Genomic DNA, 21,459 nt, shown 5'->3' on the forward strand with positions numbered 1-21,459 from the left:
GATAATGGGTGGATGGAGGAAACTTTGTACTTAGTTTTCCTGCTTTATCAAACTAGGCAAACAAATGGTCTCGTCTTGTTTGTTTCAAGACTATGATCCTTCTGAGAAATGTACTGAATCCATTCAGAAAGAATGAAGTTACCAAAAATCGGTCTGCTTCCCGGCACAGAGGTGTTTTTTCTTCTCCTTATTGAAAATTATCAAAGCATCAAGACTCATTGTATGTCTGGTAGGTGAATCATTCTTTGGGTCTCAGTGAATCATAGGTCTTTATTATCATTATGCAACAAACAAATCATAGTTTTGAACAGCATCAAAGTCAATGAAATGGTGACAATTTCTCCATGCACTTGTGAACTACAACCAATTTAAAATATTCAGGACAGTTTAGTTACCTTGCAACTCAATGGGAAATGTTGCCTTGCATCCACACTCACACTACAGAGGGTCTGATGTGCTTGGGTGTGTGCGTGTGTGTTGTGGGTGGGTCCTGAATGTCAGCTTGACACTTTCATCACTCGAGCTTCATTCTTTGATGATCTCACAACCCTGGATGAGTGTCTAGACACACAGACCCGAAATAACGTGAGAAAACACTGCACTCGTACATCGTGCCGCCATCTGTCGCTCTGCTCTCCTCTGATGTCTCATGTCAGCTAAAATTAACAGGGAACTGCAGATGGTGTCAGCAAGCATCACTCTGATATTCCAGGTACTCATCTCCCTCTTTCTGTCACGAGTGACTCCGTATGACAGGAGAGCCGTTATAGTGAAGTGAGCAAGGAAGCCAGCACATGTAATTCCAGTGTTTCTCCAGAGGATCATTTGCTTGCTGTGACACTTTCTGAACTGTGATCGCATGATGTCTGCAGCTCTAACCACCTCTGTTGCTCTGTAAATCCTACCAGCACAAATGTACTTTGTGAAACTGCAGCAGATGGGAACAGTAGCTGTAAGAAATAACAGAGGCTGCAAGAGAAACAAATTCATGGCCAAGGCAGCGTTGATATTTGCACTAAAAGCAAGACAATGACAAGCTGCCAGACACTTTGTGTTTATGAAGTGGTATTCTATTAATTTCAATTTCATGTTCTGTCAGCATCATAAATTAGCTATATTTGACTGCATTTTTCCTTTATAGAAGTCCCAGAACATCTCATTTGTTAAACTCACTGGCTTTGTGTGGCAGATTTCCCAGAACTCACAGAAGGTGCACAAACTTCCATATGTTGTTATACTGTATGTTTATATTAAGAACCCTATGTTTGTCATTATACATTCCATTTTTACTGTAGAGTTTGTTGATGATGTGATATGGTTGCAGAACACATATAAATAGATATACTGTACAGAGAAGCATGTCATTGCTGCCTAATGGGTGGCTGTGGCTCATGAGGTAGGGCAGTCGTTTTCTGACCAGCAAGTTGGTGGTTCGACTCCCGGTCTCCCCGCAGGCCCAGGTGTCCCTGAGCAAGACACTGAACCCTGAATTGCTCCCGGTGGCTTGACTAGCGCCGGTGCATGGCAGCCTGTCGTCATCGGTGTGTGAATGGGTGAATGGTGTATCATCTCTGTAAAGCGCTTTGGCCAGTGTAACACACTGTGGAAATGCGCTATATAAAATACAGTCCATTTAATCATAGAAGTGTGAATGCTCTGCAAGATGCATCTACAAACCAGTGTTGCATTGCATTCATTTGGCAGTTGCTTTTGTCCACTTACATCCCATAGGAACACATCAGGAGCAAGCTGGAGTTCAGGGCGTGGCTCATGTAGGGTATAGTTTGACGTCAGCTGGGAATCTAATCGCCACGATTAATGGCCTCTACCTTCATACAGCCGCTTAAAATGTTTGTCGATTAATCTTTTTTTAAATCAGGTACTACTGCTGTTTCAGATTATTGAAGATCTTTCTGCTTTCAGCCTTTATTACACCTTGACATTCAGCCTCACAGGTAATTGCAGGGACAAGAAAAACCCAAGAGCATTCTGCTCTTTTAGCTGTTACTTAGGGTGAAAGTTCAGTTCACAAATAGTAGTATTTATTTCCTTGGGGATGTATGCACAGCGATCAATAGTGCCGTCACAATCCATTCTCTACATGGTGTATATTCACCGTATTGCGCTAACCTTTCCTCCCATTTCAAATTTAAGCGCAAATTTCTTGGGAGTAAAAAAGCCACTGCCAAAATATCAAAATTATAGATGCATTTTTATTTACTTATGGCCTACACCTCTCTCTCTCTCTCTCTCTCTCTCTCTCTCTCTCTCCCTCTCCCTCCCCGGTGCGCGTCAGGCTTTGCGCAATCAGCCTCCCCGCCTCTCCTTGTAGTACATCTCTGCTCCTTCTCTCCCATTCACCACAGTTTACTATCACACTCGGACGGAGCGCCTTTGGAGGTGCTGTTCTTCTTCTTCTTTTTACCCCGCTTTGGATTATCACTGTGTTTTTGGTCATGCTGGAAGTGGAAGGTAGGACGAACGACATTGTATTCGGCTTTTACGTTACATGGCGTTTGGAATTTTCCCCGACAGTGTAAACTTGATGTGTTCCTGCTCGGATCACACAACATGTGGATGCCGTAGCCTAAATGTGAGCTGTTTCCGATTCGCGGTATCCAGGGGTGTGATTTCGACCACCACCGACTTTATGTGTGGTGATTTTGTAGTGTAAACTCAGTGAGAGATATCTTTAAATGTTGATGCTTATCGTTGTGTAACTGGGAGGAGTGTCTGTCTGTGTGCGTAACGTTGATGCTGAATTTCATCAATGAAGATGCTTAGACAATAGCAGATTCTTTTAGGCTTTCAGATTTTCGCGTAGCGTCTGGTAAGTAAAATACGCGTGTAATGCATTGGCAGCCGCTGAAATTTTAATCTGTTGTTGCTTTTATCTTCTTTGTTTTGAATAATTCAGAAAGTTGGGAGATAATACAGTGAAGGTTGAACCACCTGGTTCCTGCAGGCTTCACATCTCTGCTTGCATCAAGCATAAGCTCTGAAAATGCTATTGGACAGCAAATAAAATGTTTATAGGCTAATGCATGATATGATCATAATAAAAATAATGGGAAATGACAGAAAATAAAGACTCTAGAAATGTCCCAGTTGCTTTAAATCCCTCTCAAAACCCAAGCCATAAATTCAGCCACAGCAGCCGAATTGTTCAGCTCCCAGTTGACCTCCTGCAGGCACAAGGAGACCTCCCAATCTCCAAAATCCAGTTGAATCTTTATGAAGAATAAGCAGTTTTTTCAGTTACCTTTTTTGTATTCTGTTGTTACTAGGGTTTCACAGACCTGTAGTTCAGATAGGGCAACCCTGAGCTGGGGTGAAGCTGTGTGTTGTTGCCAAGAGACAGTTACCCATGTTTTCAGTAAGATGGAAAACAGGCTTGTGTTCTGTGTGCGGGTTAATGATGGTGTTATTTTTGAATCTTATTGCTTGACCGCACACGGTATTTGGGTGCAGCGTTGATTAATCTGATGTTCTTGTTTAATGAAGTGATGCCACTGGGTTTTTATGCTGCGCTGCAGCTAGGAAAGTAGAGCGAGCTGAGGTCACTAGTGCATTAAATAAATGAGGACAGTCTGGTGTGGTCGAGCCACACTCTACTTGGAGGCTGAAACATGCTGTAATTATTAGATGCACATATGTTTAAGGCTGAGAAATAACTGGCTGGTTTCAGAGATAGTTAGAGTAACAGGATCTTGATTTTGGATGATGTGCAAAAGAGCAGTGTGGACTCCAGTGTTCTTCTTCTATTCCACCTCTTGTCGTCCTCCTCCTCCGCCTCATTCATGTGAATGGATAGATGTTGAGGGCGGAAGTGTGGGCTGCTGCTGGACACTCTCACACACTAGAAACATAACTGTTCTAGAAAACATGCATTCATCTATTTCAGTATTTCTCTGCTGCTCTCACCCCTCTCATCCGCCTTGCTCCATTTTCTCTTCTGTTTACTCCCTCCAGTGAACGGGACGCCGGCCAGTCAGCTGTCCACTCCTCATTCGGGGAAGTCTCCCAGCCCCTCCCCAACCAGCCCGGGCAGCCTCGGCCGACGCCGGGTAAGATAAGATTAGATAAGATAAAATACAGGCACATACACACGGTCACCCTTAACATTAAGTGACACTTAATCTATAACACATTCCTTCTGTATTCTCAGGAAAAGGACAAAACCGTGACTGAGCATAGGCCGACTACATCTTAGAGTTGCTAGAATATGAAGAAACCGCGACATCCCAACATCTTTAGTGTCTCATAAGGAGGCAGGGTGTTGACCTTTGACCTCACACAGTGCTGCCATGGGATTATGAGAATTAGGATCCTCTGATTTACCAACTTTCCCCCACAGTGTTAATAGTTTTTTTTCAAGGGCAATTCCTCATTTCATTCTGATATTCAGTCATGTAGTCTCTTAGGGTCACCCATACTGATCTGTCAGTCAGTAATTTGTGCAATATCTGGTCTAAAGATGAGACTGATGATTGGCTTTGTGAGCAGCCTGCTCCAATGTTCAAGCCTGTTTTTGTTCTGCAAAAAAATGATTTGCATTCTCTGTTAGACACAGAGCAGTGTGCCCGGAAAAGATCCAATCAGCACCAGCTGATAATCTAAAATTACTTTTTTCTTTTCAAGTGATGTCATTTTGTACTTGTCCATTTGTGTAAACATTTTAGAAACACATTTTATGCCAGTAAATGTAACAATTTTTGTCAAGTACTTTGTCACTGGCCTGTGCTTTAAACCCCTTGTTAAAACATCTAAACTCAGATTTTAAATCTGTTATATGTAGCTAACAGGGGAAGAAGAGGATCTGACGTGCAAATACACTATGTCCATTGTAAAAATTGGAGCTTCTATAGAGAAAATACTACTGTGCAGAGAGTAGGAGCATGCAACTCAAATGGAAAACCTTGTATTCCACATTAAGAGCATCTGAATTCATGTACAGGGTGTTTTGTGTTTGTGTATTCAAGAGTAAAGCATTTGTTAATCCAGTCCTTGATAGTAATGATGGGAAGCTTTTAATATTGGCCTCAATCCTCATCAGAATGCGCTTTCTTAGAGCAACTCCTTAATTTGCAGGAGCCCTTAAAGCCTGCTGCCGATTTAGTTTCTCCGCTATTTTAAACAAGCACTCGCCACCTCAGCTTTACATACAGGCACAGCAGTACATGTGAACATGTAGGGGTGCGTGCACAAAAGCTTTTTTATGGAAAGAGAAGGCAAGAATATACCTGGAGCAAATACCTTTTAAGAGCTCAAAAAGAAAATTGAGCGATTGTGAATTTTAAATGTGTGGTTGTGTGTATGAGTGACTGTATGGACTAAAATCAACATAGGATTCATTTCTTCGGCTCAGTAGCTTCAGTCTTGTGCTACCTTTGATGTGCCAGGAGGAATTAATGGAAGGGTAATGAGGTTATATTGATGTGATGTGAAGGTCAGCCAGGGCAACGGGAACATGTCAGATCTGGATTGTAGCTACTGAGAACCAAAAATGGTGCACTGGAGCTTCCGCAGTCATCTGTATAATGGAAGTGGGTCACCATAAATGTCAGTGAAAGAGAAAGAGGCTGGCAAGTTTGCTGTAAGCCTCGTCTTTCTTTCTCTCGACTTCTCTCTGAATGAATAGATGTGGAGCAAGTAATGGTCACAATTTCTCAGCTTCTGCTGCTCCGTTCTTTCCCCTCGGTTAAATTCCACAGTTTCAGAGTGAGATTCTGAAAAGTTAGAGAGGTGAAGGGTGTCTAACCAGATGTAATGAGGAAAAGGAAGAAAAATGTTGCACCATCCTCTCCATATTCAACCCTACTCTGTCTTTTTGCCTCTATGCACTTTTCTCATTAGACATCAGCTTTCACTGATGACCTTTATAGTGAAGCTTGGACCTCGGCATTTAAATTCTAGTTTTACACAACACAAGATGAGTGTGTAAGTCTCAACCAGAGATCATTCCAGGCTTTGTACTCTCTCAGACTCCATACTAAGCCTGTAGTAGCTTGGATGGAAAAAATGGAAGAAGCCTCACAGCCTATTATCTCCACTCTCCACTTTGTAACTTCACACTCTTGAGCCATATTACAATGTAATTCTCTCCACTTCTTACTTTTCCTATCTGCCCTGTCAGTGATTCTCCACCTGTCCCTTCTCTCCTTCACAGTTTCTTATTTCTCTCTCAGTTCATCTCCTACCCATTCGCCCTTACCCCCCACCCATCCTCCTCTCACTTCTTCATATGAAAAGGTATACTCACAGGGAAAGGGGATTATATTCCATAATTTCCCTTGTAGCTGAATTCTAAGCTTCTTTGAGAAGTAAGCGCCAAGTTCTGATGCTTGCATATTTCCTTTTTTTCTGCCACCTCTGTCCATACATATGCATGTAGTGTAGAGTATTCTCAAATCCTATTATTTTTATGCTTACAATGGCAAACACCCTTATGCATAATTCATTCAAAGCAAACAATGACCCAGAAATGATTATCTCAAATGAAATGTGAACATCTGGGGCTTGTTGACATTTCAGCTAATAAAGCACTGAATGTTACTATAAATTCATTTCCCAAGCAGCCACAGAGCCTCCATGACCTACTATGAATATTATATTTAAACAGTTCACCTCTGTGGACCCTGCTTTTAAACACCTAGGGGCACGTAGCTGCCTGAAGTAAGTTGCTCTCACAGCTCAGACCACCCCAGCCTGTATCCCTGAGTACAATATGCAGGCATAACATTGCACCTTCACTTTCACACACGCATAGCTGCAAGCCCAGAAATATACATGCGTCGTTATAGAGAGTGTGAAGTTGATGTTACACCATGTTGAAGTTTTGGGTAAATGCACCATGTTTGGAGCATCACGCTCATTATTGATCATAGACATATTAACCCTACATACATCTATAAGCTCATTTTTAAAAACTAAATACTATCCCATAGAGCTGCATACAGTAGCTCTATGGGATACAGCTACATCCAAACATCCACTTTAGGGTTCAGTTTGAGCACAGAGAGGACAAAAATTGGTTCATCTGCAGTGTTTGTGTCATGCTGTACCTTAAAACCTGGCAGCCCCGTCCCAACATTCAACACGGTGTGACATACCTTCTTCATATTCTTGATAGAAATTGCACACACTGGCTCGCTCATACATTCATGCATGCTTCAGGAAAAAACGGCACTTTTCTACATGAAGTCACCATTTGTGCACATTTGCACATGCTGTTGTCTATATATATATAGACAACTAAATATATTTAGTGCATGCTAGCATGACCCATTTTTTGAATTACAAATAGAAGCATGAAAAGACGGTTTACATTCATGAAGTCATCCACCTCCCTTGCATCACTTAGAGCACCCTAGCTTCTAATATACATACTGTTTTGATATAAACCTACAGGCGCACGTGTCAGTGCAGACACACCCTACACATACAGATGAATTGAATGAGTCGAAAGTGCCGCTGCTCTTGCCTGTTTGTGTTTTTCACATCTAATGGAGAAAACAGATATGTAAATAAAGAAAAAAGACAATACACAGAGAGTAGTGACCAACAGATTGAAGGTGAGACAAACAGATTGGGCTATGATGCCAGTGTATCAGTTGTAATACAGTTAGGTAACTGTTTGTGTCTGAGAGTGTCAATTGTTCCTGGTAAGCAGTATGTCATCCGCATCCTCCTCTCACCATTGAGTCATTCATGTCCATTAATTGAATTGCATGCTCCATCTCGCATCCTTATCGTCCATAAATTGTATCAGGTGATTCATCATAAATTAAATCATGTGTGTGAGTGACAGAGAAAGAGTAGACTGCAGGAAAAAGTGTGTACTATGAACTTGTTAATTATTGTCCCCTCCATGTTGACGGTGTTATTACTAAAGATTGTATTTGTTATGTGGATGTGTTATCTTCTGATTTTATGTTGTGCTGATGTCATTAGACAGCTTGTTCAGTTTAGTCCATGCAACTGCCAAAAAGACTGGCTGCAGCACAAGAGGAAAAGGGGGAGATGATGGAACATGCATTTGCTGAAATTATAGAGCTTAAACATTTTTTTACATTTTATTCCTTTGTTCTCAAATGATTCCAATCCAGCTCATGTTTTCATATCTTTAAAGCATCTAAAAATCAGTGGCTTCAAATTTTGCAGAGCACATTGGGGTCTTTTTTGCACACATGAAAGAGGTGTAAATATGAAAATAGGCTGTGGCAAATTATATTTGATCATCTGATCCCATCATCTTCTTATTCTGATGTTCTCATGTATGGCTGCCAGTTTTTCTTGGCTCATTTGTTTCTGTTTTTTTTTCTTTCTTTGTTTAATATATTCATTTCCATTTGTTGTCATTAAATTCATTTAGTTTTTTTAATTCTCCTGCTTCTCATTTGTGTTGATTAACAGCTGTTCATCATGTTCATTGCATAAAAACAAATGGAGATCCTTTTCAGTCGATGCTAGATGATAATGATGATGATCATTATCTTCATATACGTTATATGTCCATCTCTGGTTCCCTCCTTTGTGAAACTTGCTAATAAATTCAGCAGAGCCGAACAGAGATTACAACACAAACCCAGAGCCAGAGGTGCATTCATCTCCCCTGTCCAACTCTTTATGGAGCAGTCCAAGTCTTCCTCCCATTTTTTAATTTTCCTTGAAGCATTTCATCACTTTCCTGTGATGTTTCGAGATTGCAGTTCATAAAGATCATGATTAGAAAATTTACTTTCATCCAACTGGCAGACCAGACAGACAGTCTCCAAACCAGCGTTGATCTCTTCAGATGAGAGTCCAATAGATTGTTTCTTGTCTCCAGACACCAAAATAAGAGCCAAGAAATATTACCTTCTGTACCTTGTGTTCTTATGAAAGACAGAGTAGGAACCAGGGAATAAACAAGGTACCTTATTTCTGTCAAATCTTATTAGATTCTTTCCACTCAAACAAACACCAATAAATCCTGCTCTTGCTGGATATCGCATGACAGTGAAAGTGACAAGAAATGCTGCTGGAGGAGAGGTTTGGCTCAGCTTCAGGGACAGAGAGAAAGAGGGCTTTAGGATGTATGTAGTAATCACAAACTGGGGCACTGGCTAACATTGCTCTTAAGGTGATTATGTAAATGTGTGGAACGTTTTTAATGCTGAATTCTACGGCTGACTTGCTTTTGAGCACCAGAAAACATTATTTCTGCTGCCACACATCTGCTTCTGAGATGAAACTCTGTGTATACGGTCAATCTTGGACATCCTGTTGAATTGTTATTTATGCGCTGATCCGTATTCAGTCTCTAAGTATCGCCCTTGAAGAGCAATGACTACAGCCACGATGCAAAAGGTTTGTCTTTTGGTTGTGTGAGAGATGTCAAGCTAGTACATGTTGCATTTTACAACAGGGAGAAAGCTGTATGGTCTAATCAGAACAACACGCTTTTGGCCAAATCTAATGATCATTATCAGTCAGACCAGGAAAGGTGTATGGACACCTTTCCTCCTGCCCCCTGTTTTGCAGTCTCTTTCTCTGTCTGTTACTCCATCTGGCTCATAGTTTTTCAGACAGGAAACAGAGACACAATGTTCATAAAAGGTTGAATCCACCTCCCAGTCCGCAGACAGGAAATGGCCATATATAGGCTTCTGTCTCCACACTGGAAGTCTCATAAGCTGCCTCTCTGAGCAGTTTCCATAGCAACAGTATTTTGTTTCCCTCAGTGGCAGGAAGAAAGAGATTGGAGTTCAAAATGAGAAACGAGTAGACAGCGGTTCTGGATGTGAGATAAGGGCACAGGAGAAGTAAATATACAAATCAGGATGAGAAAATAAAAGAACAGAAGAAGATTGCTGTGGGTCATTGGCTTTATGGGTATTAAGTGGGTTTTCTTGTTTCTGCAGTGAGTCCCTAACCAACATTACATAAACCAAATTCAGCCTGACTCACAGCGACAGTCACCTGGGTGGCTTTTAGAGCACAGCAGCAGAGATGAGTAAAAGCTGTTGGCTATTTGAACAGAGATACAAGGCATCTTAGTCATTACAGTGGAAGGTCGTTTCCTGTCTGACAGCAAACTTTCCCAGTCTGACTGGACACCATAGACAAGCCGCACGATGCTGGGGTGAAAGAAATCAAATATGAACAGTCCTTTTATTTTGTGGATTACACGTTACATTACATGCACACACATGTATCTTCCAAATATGACAGAGATCCAACAAACATTTTAACACTGATCTGTTCTTTTGTCAAAAACCCACTCGGTAAAATCAGAAGCATAATATGTGGTTTCATTTGACACAGTTTCAATAGCTGTTTTAAAGAGACTTGTTCTGTGAAATTTTGCTTTCTTTTATTTGTCACCTTGCTGGGTTATTATCACAACAATGGCCAATATCCATTAATTCAGCAACACTTTTTAGATTTACTACAGATATGACTCAGGACTGACTGATGTGCTAATTACACTGTGTGGTATTAATTAATCATGAGAGAGCCTGGACTAAAATGAGAGATGAAAGAAAAACATCTCTTCTGCTAGTCAACATTAGATGTGGTCACTAAAACACACTGCTGATGCACTGATGTCTTCGGGCTCAACATTTCAGGCAAGTTGCACAGGGAGAGTGGCTCATCCATCTCGCACAGTGCGCTTGTTAATAATTCCCACCTGCCAATGGGTTCCACTAATATTTTAGAGAAACTGTGCTGACATTCACTTCTGTCATGTGGCAGCTGCACCTGTAGGATTTATTTGAATCCTGGAAACCTCCAAACCCCAGAGATCCCTTACTGCTGTGGACTCATTACTGACAGTGAGGCAGGGTGTAAGCAGAGCAGAGCAGAGAGGAGACTAACGAAAGTGAGAAAAGAGATATTGAGCACCTTAAATGAAAAGTACTCAGCCCCGATTGGTGCACACTAAGACAGATGAAGCAATTGTCCAAATGTAGTAGAGGAATATGAAGCCAACAACAGGAAAGGACAGAAGGATTGACAGGAGTGGAAAAAAGCTAAAAATACGAGAGGGGTAGATACTCATTTACAGTCCCGACTACATCCTTGCTCCCCGTCCTTGTTGCTTCCATGACAACCAGACAGAAGGTTATGAGGTGGAAGGCATAATGAGTTTTTGTCTTTCAATAGCCACAGATGCTGCATCTCAGTCTCTTTCCCCCTAATGACCTCCCACTTAGCAACCAGATGAAAAGCAGAATTGATCCACCTTTATTAATGTCACCAAAACCTGTATTCTTGTTTTATTAAAGGTAATAGTGAAAGGAGCGTGCAACTAGGTAGAAATTACTTAAAGTTGTGTGAATGGAGAGGAGCTTATTGGGATGCGCTCGTCTGTCTGACGTGGACACACAGGTGGTTTGCTGAGTAAGTAACCAGTTTACTTTCGGCTCACTGGCTTAAGTAAGTGTGTTTTGGCTCTTTTCATGAGCACAGTGTACATACAATGCAGGGCATCTCAATGCAACACAGACGTGCAAACACAAAGACAGACTTAGGGATGTTCTGAGGATGAGTTGCACAACGCCCCAGCATTTATTTTTGGATGTACACATTGGCTTATGCTGGGATTGTAACAGAAGGGCCAGTTTTATTCAGTTTTATTGTGTTTTGATGAGCATGAGGGCGATGATGAGAATGCTGACCTGCTCTCTGTCTACCCCTCTCCTTCTCTGCAGGGGTCCCAGGGTTCCTCCGCCTCTTTGTCTTCCCCTAAAGTTTCCAACCCAGTGGAAGATGTGAATGGAGTCGTTACTGAAAGTGAGGAAAATGAATGTTACAAGAACGTCCAAATGGTCCTTCAGTGGGCAGTGCTGATGTCTGAATCACGTTAATGACCTTTAATGGATTCTCTCTCACCCACCCCTCTGGTCTCTGTGCTCTTCTTCTGTTTTGTACATTCTGTTCTCAGCACTTCATTTTCTCACACCTCTGCCCTTCTCTGATGTCTTTCTTCACCCCTCTGTAGCATTATAAACCTCTGTAATGCTACAAACAATGATGTGCTGGTAAAATTTGTCAGCTGACAAAGTATAAGTCATTCATCATAAGTGAAAGCAGCTGCTCATCTTAATTACAAAAATATTAATCATGTTAAGATGAGTCAGAAAACTCATAATGTCATCTGACAGTTTCATCTTTGAAGAGGACTCAGACAACCTTCTCAAATGTTATAAACCAGCTCATAAATTATCATTAACTGAACATTAATTGCATATATTTGCATATTGATTAACTACTTGGTTCCACGTTTACTTTCTCATTTGCCAGCTTGATTAACATTTACACAGCACTGAGCCTATGTGTGACAAAATGTCAGATCTAACTAGAGCTCTTTGCAGCTCAGTTTGAAAAATATAGAATTAATATGTATTTTTAAAAGTTTAGCTGCCCTTTGCAGTTTGTTTATTTGTAGATATCTGTATTAATCACACCTTTATGTTCAGTTTTCTACATTATCAACTATATTTGCTTCAACCTATGCTGCAGCCTTTAACAAGGTTCTCTCTGTCCTTTGTATGTGCTCTTTGTAGCCTGTGAAATGAACTATTTTCAGCCTGAAAAAAGTGTCAACTGGTTCACATTCCTGAGTCCCACAGACGCACTCAACCTTGTCCTTTCTCCCTGCAGCTGAGGTTCTAGTTGATGAGGTTCCAGCTGTGCCGTCCTACATATCAGACCGCTACAAGGTGGGACGCATGTTAGGCGATGGAAACTTTGCAGTAGTCCGGGAATGTGTGGAGCTCTCCACAGGACGGGCGTATGCTCTGAAGATCATCAACAAGGGCAAATGCAGAGGCAAGGTAAACTACAAAATATGACTCCAAAGACAGATGAGTACTGTACAAGTAGACTCCATTCAAGAATACTATGGCTTGATTTAATACTACTCATGTAAGAGAAAGATTTCTTGTGTTATAAACTGATCAAGGATATGACTACTGGGAATACCTCTTAAAATATAAATGAAAAAAAAAGCATGAGAAAACTAAAGCAAAACTTGTGAAATCTATGCTTTCAATAATTAAAATCAGGTTTATTAGCTCATGGCTTAAGAGACTTTTCTCAGACCATACAAGATCTCATAATTCGTCACTTTATTAAAAATCACTGAATTTGGAGACATCAATTTCAGTGTGTGCAGCTGGCACATCAACAACTATCTTGATGGCAGGTGCACACATTTAGAGGTTGGAGTTTGTCAGTGCCTGTAATTTCTTGGTGCAATCAGAAATAGAATTAAAAATTCCCTTTAGGCCGATGTTTCCTGGTGCCACATAAAAAGCAAGCTGAATATCTTGTTTTTTCTGACCACCCATGGTCTAAACTCCAACCACCATGATGCAGTGGTGTGAAAGTGTACTCAAAGCTTGTGTTAGTACACTGTGACATCACTGTATGGTTACAGATGTGACAGAGCAGGCTTAAGACAACACCATTACACTGAGAGAGGTGTGATGAAACTTTCAACCAGAGAGGGCAGCGAACCTCTGCTTTTCAGCCAGATGTTACTACTGTACTCCTAATAAATTAGTTTCACTAGCTGTGAGGTATAAATTCATTTTCAAATCTTACTACAGGAGCACATGATCCAGAATGAGGTGGCTATCCTCCGCAGGGTCAAACATCCAAATATCGTCCTGCTCATAGAGGAGGTGGACACTTACAGTGAACTCTACCTGGTCATGGAGCTGGTCAAGGTATGTGGCCCTGTTTCTATATACTGTACTATTATGTTTTAACGTGTTTGTGTGTCATCTGCTCTGTTATGATCACCATCTCCAGTGAGCAACAGAGAGGAGCAGGGAGGCAGAATTGGTGACAGATATAGAGCAGCAACATTCAGTTGGTGGAACAAATGTTGAATTTCAAGTAGTCACACAGTGTGGGATCAAGAGAATCAGTCTGTGGCCCGGAGCACTCGTGTGTTCACATTCTTCATTCTCTCAGAGATAAGAACTGTTTGTGCATAATTCAGGAGCCCATCTGACCCATCTGTTCGTGGTGTGGTTTAGAGTACTACGGAATATAGATGAGAGGCAATCTGTGGGAGAAATGTATGTTACGGTAAAGCAAGTCCAAAGTTGTAGGACCAAGGCTGTGAATGAATGAGATGGAGAGAGTCACTGCCAAATGACAGTGACTAGGAGAGAGAGAAAGAGACAGATGGATGCATTGGAAAGGGGAGGCAAAAGGTAAGAGCAACAAGCAAGGAGAGAAGTGATATGAAATACAACAAAAGTATGGCCTACACAAGTCATGTCCTTTTGCCTGGTGCTATTTTGGGCTAAGTCCTTTAGTTAAAATTGAGGGGAAACTTGCTATACATGCTGTAGCATACACTGATATTTCTGACAATAATGTGCTTCCAACTTTGTGGCAAAAAGGAAGGTCATTTCCTGTTTCAACATGACAAAGTGAAACCCATAAAGAAATGTTTTTTTAAACATGATGTGAAAAAACTGGCCTGACCTCAACCCCATCTAGTACCTTTAGGATGTGAGAGAGGCTTCATCCCACAGCATCAGTGGCTGACCTGACTAATGCACTTGACAGAGAACTGCAGATGCATTGGTTAGCGGCAGAGCTGGGGCTCTTGACAGCTCATATTTAAATAACTGTGGCTGTGCAGGTTGGATGCTGACAGTGTGCCTGAGTCTGTGCAGGGAGACAGAGAGATTCAGCCCTATTTTAATCCTCTGTTCCACTTAGTCCACTCAGGTAGGGAAACACAGAGGGTCAGATTCAGACAGAATGAAAAATATGAGAAACTGAGGCAGACCGAAAAGATGCCTGAGAGAAATGAGGAAAGGGTGAATTAAAGGAACAAAATTAAAATGAAAGATAAATATTAAAGCCTGGGGACGAGATTTCAAGGAGGTGAAGAAGGAGGACACAGTTTATTCTTCTAGCTGCTGAGCAGACAAAAACCCTCGCTACTCTGTCAACTTTTTTTTTTTTTTTTACACCAAAACATTTCTCAGCAGAAAAGATGAGCAACTGTGAAAACACAGAAATGAAACTGTCAAGTTCTCTATTTGAAAATGCCAGAAAAACTCCCATGGCATTGTTCTTAATACTGACAACCCTCTCATGATTCATCCACAGGGGGGAGATCTGTTCGACGCCATCACCTCTGCCAACAGATACACAGAGAGAGATGCCAGCGGAATGCTCTACAATCTCGCCAGTGCCATCAAATACCTCCACAGCCTCAACATTGTGCACAGAGACATCAAACCAGAAAACCTGCTGGTGAGTTCACACGGCGTGGGTCTGCATACTGTATACATGGTCGTATAACCTGTGGCAGTGTAGCCTCCCTTCTTTGCTTTCTTTTCCTCCCTTCTTTCTGAATGAACAGTGATGTAATATCACTCACCACTGACTCCAGCACAGCAGAGAAAATTCATCCCCGCTGTCCTCACACCTCCCACACACTCCTTCTCCAGCCTCCTCCCTTTATGCCTTTTCATTGTCCTCTCATCCTCCAACTGCAGTTCTTCATATCCTTCTGTGCACCATCGACTGTCCCTGTAGAATTAGTTCACCCCAAATATAATTTTGTGGCTTCTGTTGCTACATTCATCCCTACTGACCTTTTCATTCCTACTACTTTGCCTCTACTTATTCTGTTTTACAATTATTTTAGTTCAATAATAAGAAGAAGTTAGAAAGTCAGCTAGAAGTTACTGAAATGCTTCGTAGAGGTGAGGGGAACAGGGCTGGATGACAGCTGTCACTATGCTCACCACAAAGAGTGGATCCCTTTCACATACGTTGTACTAATTTGGCCAGCTGTTGCTATAAAAACATGGATTTTAGCAATTTTAAAGTCAAATCAAGGTGCTGCTATAATTTTGTCTGTTCCCTAGACACACATCAACATGTACAGTACATTGAACAGTTTTTTTTATTAGTGCAACTGCTGCTACAAGTCGCACAGTGTACTTGATTTTAAAAATTTGATACTTTGGTGCATCCCAGTGGTACGATGAAAGAGACGGTTTATTAGACAGCAGTGCATGGGGCTGTCCTTCGGATGGCCACACAGATTCGCCCTGGGGGCACTGACAATGAAGAGCTAAGACTTCATCAGTCATCCTTGAGACAGATGTTTCTGATTCACACACACTGAAATGCAGCTGTAAAAAAGGAATGGTTGCCACACAGTCCGGGTCATTCAAGATCCTACTTCTAACAGCATCCATTATGTGTGTTTTCTGTGAGTTTAGGTATATGAACATGCAGATGGCAGCAAAAGCCTGAAACTGGGAGACTTTGGTTTGGCGACTGTGGTGGACGGACCTCTCTACACTGTCTGCGGGACCCCAACATATGTAGCACCTGAAATCATTGCAGAAACAGGGTAAGAGCAGAGTTAAGGTTAAGTAGATAAACCACCGTAAACATCACCCCTTTAATCTAATAAGTCATTCCATGTCAGTGAGGCTGCAGGAAACATCGTTTGTGTTTTTGCTAAAGAATTTCATCTTTAAAGGAGTGATGCATGTTTACAGTAACAATTCTTTTATCACTTTCTACCGCTACCATTATATTGAAGTCATTATATTTCTTTGTTCTGTGCAGGTATGGCCTTAAGGTGGACATCTGGGCAGCTGGAGTCATCACCTATATCCTACTGTGTGGTTTCCCACCTTTTCGGGGGTAAGATAACAGCACCAACTGTTCACTAAGTGAAAATTCTGCTTTTCTGCTTTTAAAATCAGTCTTGAAATGTTCAGGAGTCCCCCTATTGATTGGTGATAATACTGCATCTATGTTAATCAGAGCAGTGTAATATTTAATTAATTGATTTTGTACAGGAGCATTGATGATCAAGAAGTGCTTTTTGATCAGATACTGATGGGACAGCTAGAATTTCCTCTACCATACTGGGACAACGTGTCAGAGACAGCCAAGGTAAATAGCTAAATACACTGTGCACACTGTCTGTATGGATCAGCTGATTGTGCATATCATGAAATGAACGACATGGAGGAAAACCACTTCATACTGAGGGACTAAAAACTCACCAGTGTTTGTTTGCTCCTGCAGGAGCTGATCCGATCCATGCTGGAGGTGGAGGTGGATCAGAGATACACTGCGCTTCAGGTGCTGGAGCACCCTTGGGTCACTGTAAGTACTGTCTTAATTGAGCTCATTGGGCCAGTCACATGTATTCAGTTGTGATATATTCCCACAGATGACTCATTTTTTCTCCTCTCCTCCCTTTCTTGATGCAGGATGAGGGTCTATGTGAGAATGACCATCAGCTGTCAGTAGCAGGGAAGATAAAGAAGCATTTCAACACCACTCCAAAAGTCAGCGACACCACTGCAGGAGTATCAGTCATTTCTGTGAGTCACTATTTCTAGAAACCCATAAACTAGTTTGTCCTACTTGTTTAGTTCATCTAGAGTTGTAGCTGTTGCACAGAGTTTAATTGGTTTTTATAGAGGTGTTGATTTTTCTGCAATTTTTTTTCAGTTCATTGGTTCTGCTTCTAAATGCAGATAAGACTTTTGGTAGCTGATTTATTTTGCCGGTTTCTCTTTGTGCTCAGTTGGATGACAGCTTTTCTATGCAGAGATCTGGGTCGTTGGATTTCTACCAGCACCCGGCCCTGTACTGGATAAGGTACGACAGGTTTCCATAGACAGACAACTCGGTAGATGGTCACAAACCTGTGAGAAATCATAACAAACCAACATAGTGTCCCTGAAGTTAATGTCTCATTCCTCCCTGTGTGCTGCCCTGCTGACTGGTCACTGCTGTGCTGCCTTTCCAGCTTTATGCTGTCGTTGCCCGTGGTCTTTGTGCTTGGCTTTTGGCTTCTGTCCTTTCATCCCTGGCTTGCTGTAAACACAGATTTCATACAGTAACTGCATTGTTGTGGTCTTTCTTTTGTTAAAGTCTCAGCTATGTTGTGTCACTGTGAATAGCCTTGTGAATGTTTCTCCTAAATGATGTTGCTGAAGATTTTACCAAGCAACAGCCACTTTTTGTTTACGCTTTTTATTTGTGAATGCTGCCTTTCAAAAGAATGGTCCTTTGTTTGTCTCACTGAATTTTGATGACTTTTGCTTGACATGATGCTCCCCACCTGGCTGCCTCTACTAACACCATGATTTGCTCTTCACCTCATTGCCCAGCTCCTGTGGTGTGGCTTTGTCCATTGATTTGTGGAGGATCTAGAGGTTCATGGTTATAAAGGCTTATAGTTGTAAATCAGTTCAGCACTTGATATTTACAGTAATTGGACACTGACAAGAGGAATCAATAACTCACTTAGAAGAATTAACTGGAAGTTAGCAACAAGTGCATGCCATTTAATTATTAGTGCTATTACTAATGCTATTAGTCTAGCATTAAAGAGAGATCCTAAATTACAAGATGAAGTAATTAAAATAGATGGCTAAATAAATTTCTAACTCATTCACAAGTACATGTAAAGTTTTTATGGAATGGAAAAATTACAGTGGCCTGTTCATATTCATATCAGCAGAATGTTTAGTGTAGGTAAAATGCACATTTTGACCTTAGCTATAATTGACACCTTCTGCCAATTATAGCATAGCGTGAATTGGATTTTCTTACATTTCCCAAAACTGGCTTGAGTTAGGCTCCAAGTAGGACCACAGGCGGGAAATACAGCATGTGAAGTGATCATTTTTGTTATTTCCTCTTGTGACTGTCCAATTAAATTTTAGATAATAACTCAATGAACACATGCATGACTCTCCTGTTTCTCCGTACTGGATATTCCCATGTGGTACTGGATCCCTGCATCACAGCATCTAATCACAGCATTCTCCTGTTCCTCCCTCATTCAGGCCACCCCTCTTGATAAGGAGGGGCAGGTTCTCAGACGAAGATGCCACCCGGATGTGAAGCCACCGCCTGCGCAGATGATGCTGATGGTGACGACAATAACAACATCAACAACAAAAACACTACATGCACAGCCTCCCAGTTGCCTCCCAGGCCTGCCCATGGCCCCTCCCTCTCTGAACCCTGGCATTTGCTTTGAACCTTCCCCGGACCCCAGGCTTCCATTTAATTCTGATGACATCTCCATCAGCTCAGCCACCACCATCTGCTCCCCCAGCTTGCCCTTCTAGGGAAGGGGTGGAGGTGAGGAGGGGAAGGACGAGGAGGCTAAGGTGTGCAGCGGAGGAATCAAGGAGGCAACATCCTCATCCAGCTCCTCCCTCTATATGGAGGAGGAGGAAGAGGAGACATCAGCTTCTTCACAGGGAAAAACTGCAGAAAGATCTGAGAGTACTTTTAGTTTCCCTGAATCCATCTTTCCAATCCTGGAGGAGAGATTGATTATAGAGTGGATAGAGAGAAAAGATGACAGATTGCTTGGGAGAAAGACTAAAGAGGCAACAAGAAACTGAGATCACAATAAAAAGGGAAAAGGTGGAATGAGGTGAAAGACCTGTTTATTTCTTTTTTAACATTCTTTCATCTGAGCACATGTAAAGCTCAAGGAGCGAGAAAGGGTGACAGTATTGTTGACCCTTCAGTGATGATCCGAGCTCAACATGCAAACTTCTTTATGATGGAGCAGCTCTACAAGGCAATATGAGAATATGGACCAGTGTTCATGTTTTATTGAGCCTTATTTATCCATTCTTTACTCCTTACTTTTTGATATGTATTTGCCTTTTTTCATAAACAATATGGTTTTGCTGACTTATCCTAAGAGCTTGGTGGAATGAAAGTAGCAGAAAAGTGTGTAGAAGTAGAGCTCAGAAATTTTACATTAGGCTACTGTGGGTTTGGAATGTTGGAAACTGAGAGGTAAAGTTTGTAGATAAAAGGAGTTTTTCTTACAAAATGCGTTTAAAAAAAAGCAGTGTTCACTGAAAAAGACAAAGATGCTATAATTCTGTGCTCCACACAGTACTGGCGTTGCCTTCCTGTAATGTTGGATTGCAGTATTACAGTTTACATTTTACACAGACTGCTATTAAGCCAATAAGGGTGCATTTGATTGCTCCTTGTAATTTTGTTAGCTGCTTCACTGATAACATCTTGATTCACAAAACTCAGCAGCATTCAGGTGCTTGTGTAGCAACTTTTGATCTACTTTTCCTCAGTGCACACAATTTTCACAAACATTCTCTACTGATATCATATTAACCTTGACATTTTGTGACACTCACTTATATGAAGCCTTGTTTACATTTTTTTCAACACTAAAGGTATATTTCATTCATATATTCCAGCAGTAAAGAAAGGTGTAAATGTTACAGCCCAGGTGTACCACTTTATGGGTCTGGAGGTATATTTTAGTTGTATACATTTAACATTTTATGAGGGACATCTGTTTGCACAAAGTACTGCAGTTTAGGTGCCATCAAACAGGACTGAAAGAAAGTCAGTTTGGATGCCAGAGAACCAGCAGCACTCTTGGAAAGCATTATAAAAGAGGTTTTATTTCAGCTCTGTACAACCTCATTCATGGCTTCATTTATTCAGATGAAAGCATGACAGACATAACAGTAGCCTATTCTTATTAAAAACTGTTTAGTGATGAAGTATTGTTTATATGTTTCTGTAAATAACAATTTTATTTATTTTGATAGTTCACAATACAGTATATTTCTTTACTAGCAGTAAGTTTATCAGAACTGTAAAAATAAAACATGTTTGAGTCAGTCAGCAAAGAAGAACAATCCAGGAGAGATCATCAGGTCATAATGAAAGAATACAGTTGATTTGAAAAAATAGAAATCATTTCAACTTGATGTTTTACCACTTAGATGTCTCCATTCACAAACCTAAAAGAGAAGAAGAAGAGACCACCATCTTGCCAGATGCTAGGAATGATGTCACTTCCTTTACAAAAGCAGCTGGTAAAGGGACTTCCAGTAGCTGATGCGAAACAAGAGATAGAGTTCAGAGGAGCAAGAGCAATGCAGAGCAGTTTCAGTTTTTCACAGGTGATCTCCCTGCAGTTGTCACACTTGTCTATCTCTGTATGAATTCTCATCATGACACATATAAGTAATGTGCCATTACATTGATCAGATGAGTATGAATTTGTTGAAATATAGCCTACATCAGCACTTGGGTACATGTTGTTTACCAAAGTGCTCTCACAGCTGCACCATAGTATTACAATCTGTTGCAATACCAATACTTGTACCTCTGTTCAACAATAGCCTACTAATAGTCTTAATTAAAATATGTTTAAAAACAAATTGCTGGTGTCTTTTGTAGTGCAACATGATTTAATGTGTTTAGCTGGAGTAAGATTTTAAAACTTCAGTCTGTAGAGTTCATTGGCTTTGAAGGTCTCTTGCTGCATGGTAAGACTACTGGCTGGCCCAGTGTACAGTACACGTCTTATTGTGAAGTGACTAATAAGGATCCCAGAACCTCTGCATTTGCTTTATACAGATTTATTTAAATATAAATTTG

General features: G+C 41.1%; 1 protein-coding gene across 4 annotated transcripts in view; it reads left to right on the forward strand.

Annotated features, from left to right (window-relative positions):
* The window catches only part of dclk1a (doublecortin-like kinase 1a), a 49,053-nt gene extending 30,046 nt beyond the window's left edge, over positions 1 to 19,007 (forward strand). For 3 of the 4 annotated variants that reach the window (XM_020620473.1, XM_020620470.1, XM_020620472.1), the window contains exons 6-17: positions 3,973 to 4,067; positions 11,700 to 11,781; positions 12,652 to 12,824; positions 13,602 to 13,721; positions 15,130 to 15,276; positions 16,257 to 16,390; positions 16,612 to 16,689; positions 16,848 to 16,944; positions 17,080 to 17,160; positions 17,268 to 17,381; positions 17,588 to 17,661; positions 18,858 to 19,007. In XM_020620473.1, the coding sequence (XP_020476129.1) occupies positions 3,973 to 4,067; positions 11,700 to 11,781; positions 12,652 to 12,824; positions 13,602 to 13,721; positions 15,130 to 15,276; positions 16,257 to 16,390; positions 16,612 to 16,689; positions 16,848 to 16,944; positions 17,080 to 17,160; positions 17,268 to 17,381; positions 17,588 to 17,661; positions 18,858 to 18,915 (1,253 nt within the window). In that variant the 3' untranslated portion in view covers positions 18,916 to 19,007. Of the gene's footprint in view, positions 1 to 2,294; positions 2,473 to 3,972; positions 4,068 to 11,699; positions 11,782 to 12,651; positions 12,825 to 13,601; positions 13,722 to 15,129; positions 15,277 to 16,256; positions 16,391 to 16,611; positions 16,690 to 16,847; positions 16,945 to 17,079; positions 17,161 to 17,267; positions 17,382 to 17,587; positions 17,662 to 18,857 lie in introns of those variants that run through there. The other variant, XM_020620474.1, reaches the window with a different exon arrangement.
* The last annotated feature ends 2,452 nt before the right edge of the window (positions 19,008 to 21,459 follow it).

The sequence above is a fragment of the Monopterus albus genome, unplaced genomic scaffold, assembly GCF_001952655.1.
Source record: "Monopterus albus unplaced genomic scaffold, M_albus_1.0 scaffold237.1, whole genome shotgun sequence".
Lineage (NCBI taxonomy): Eukaryota > Metazoa > Chordata > Actinopteri > Synbranchiformes > Synbranchidae > Monopterus > Monopterus albus.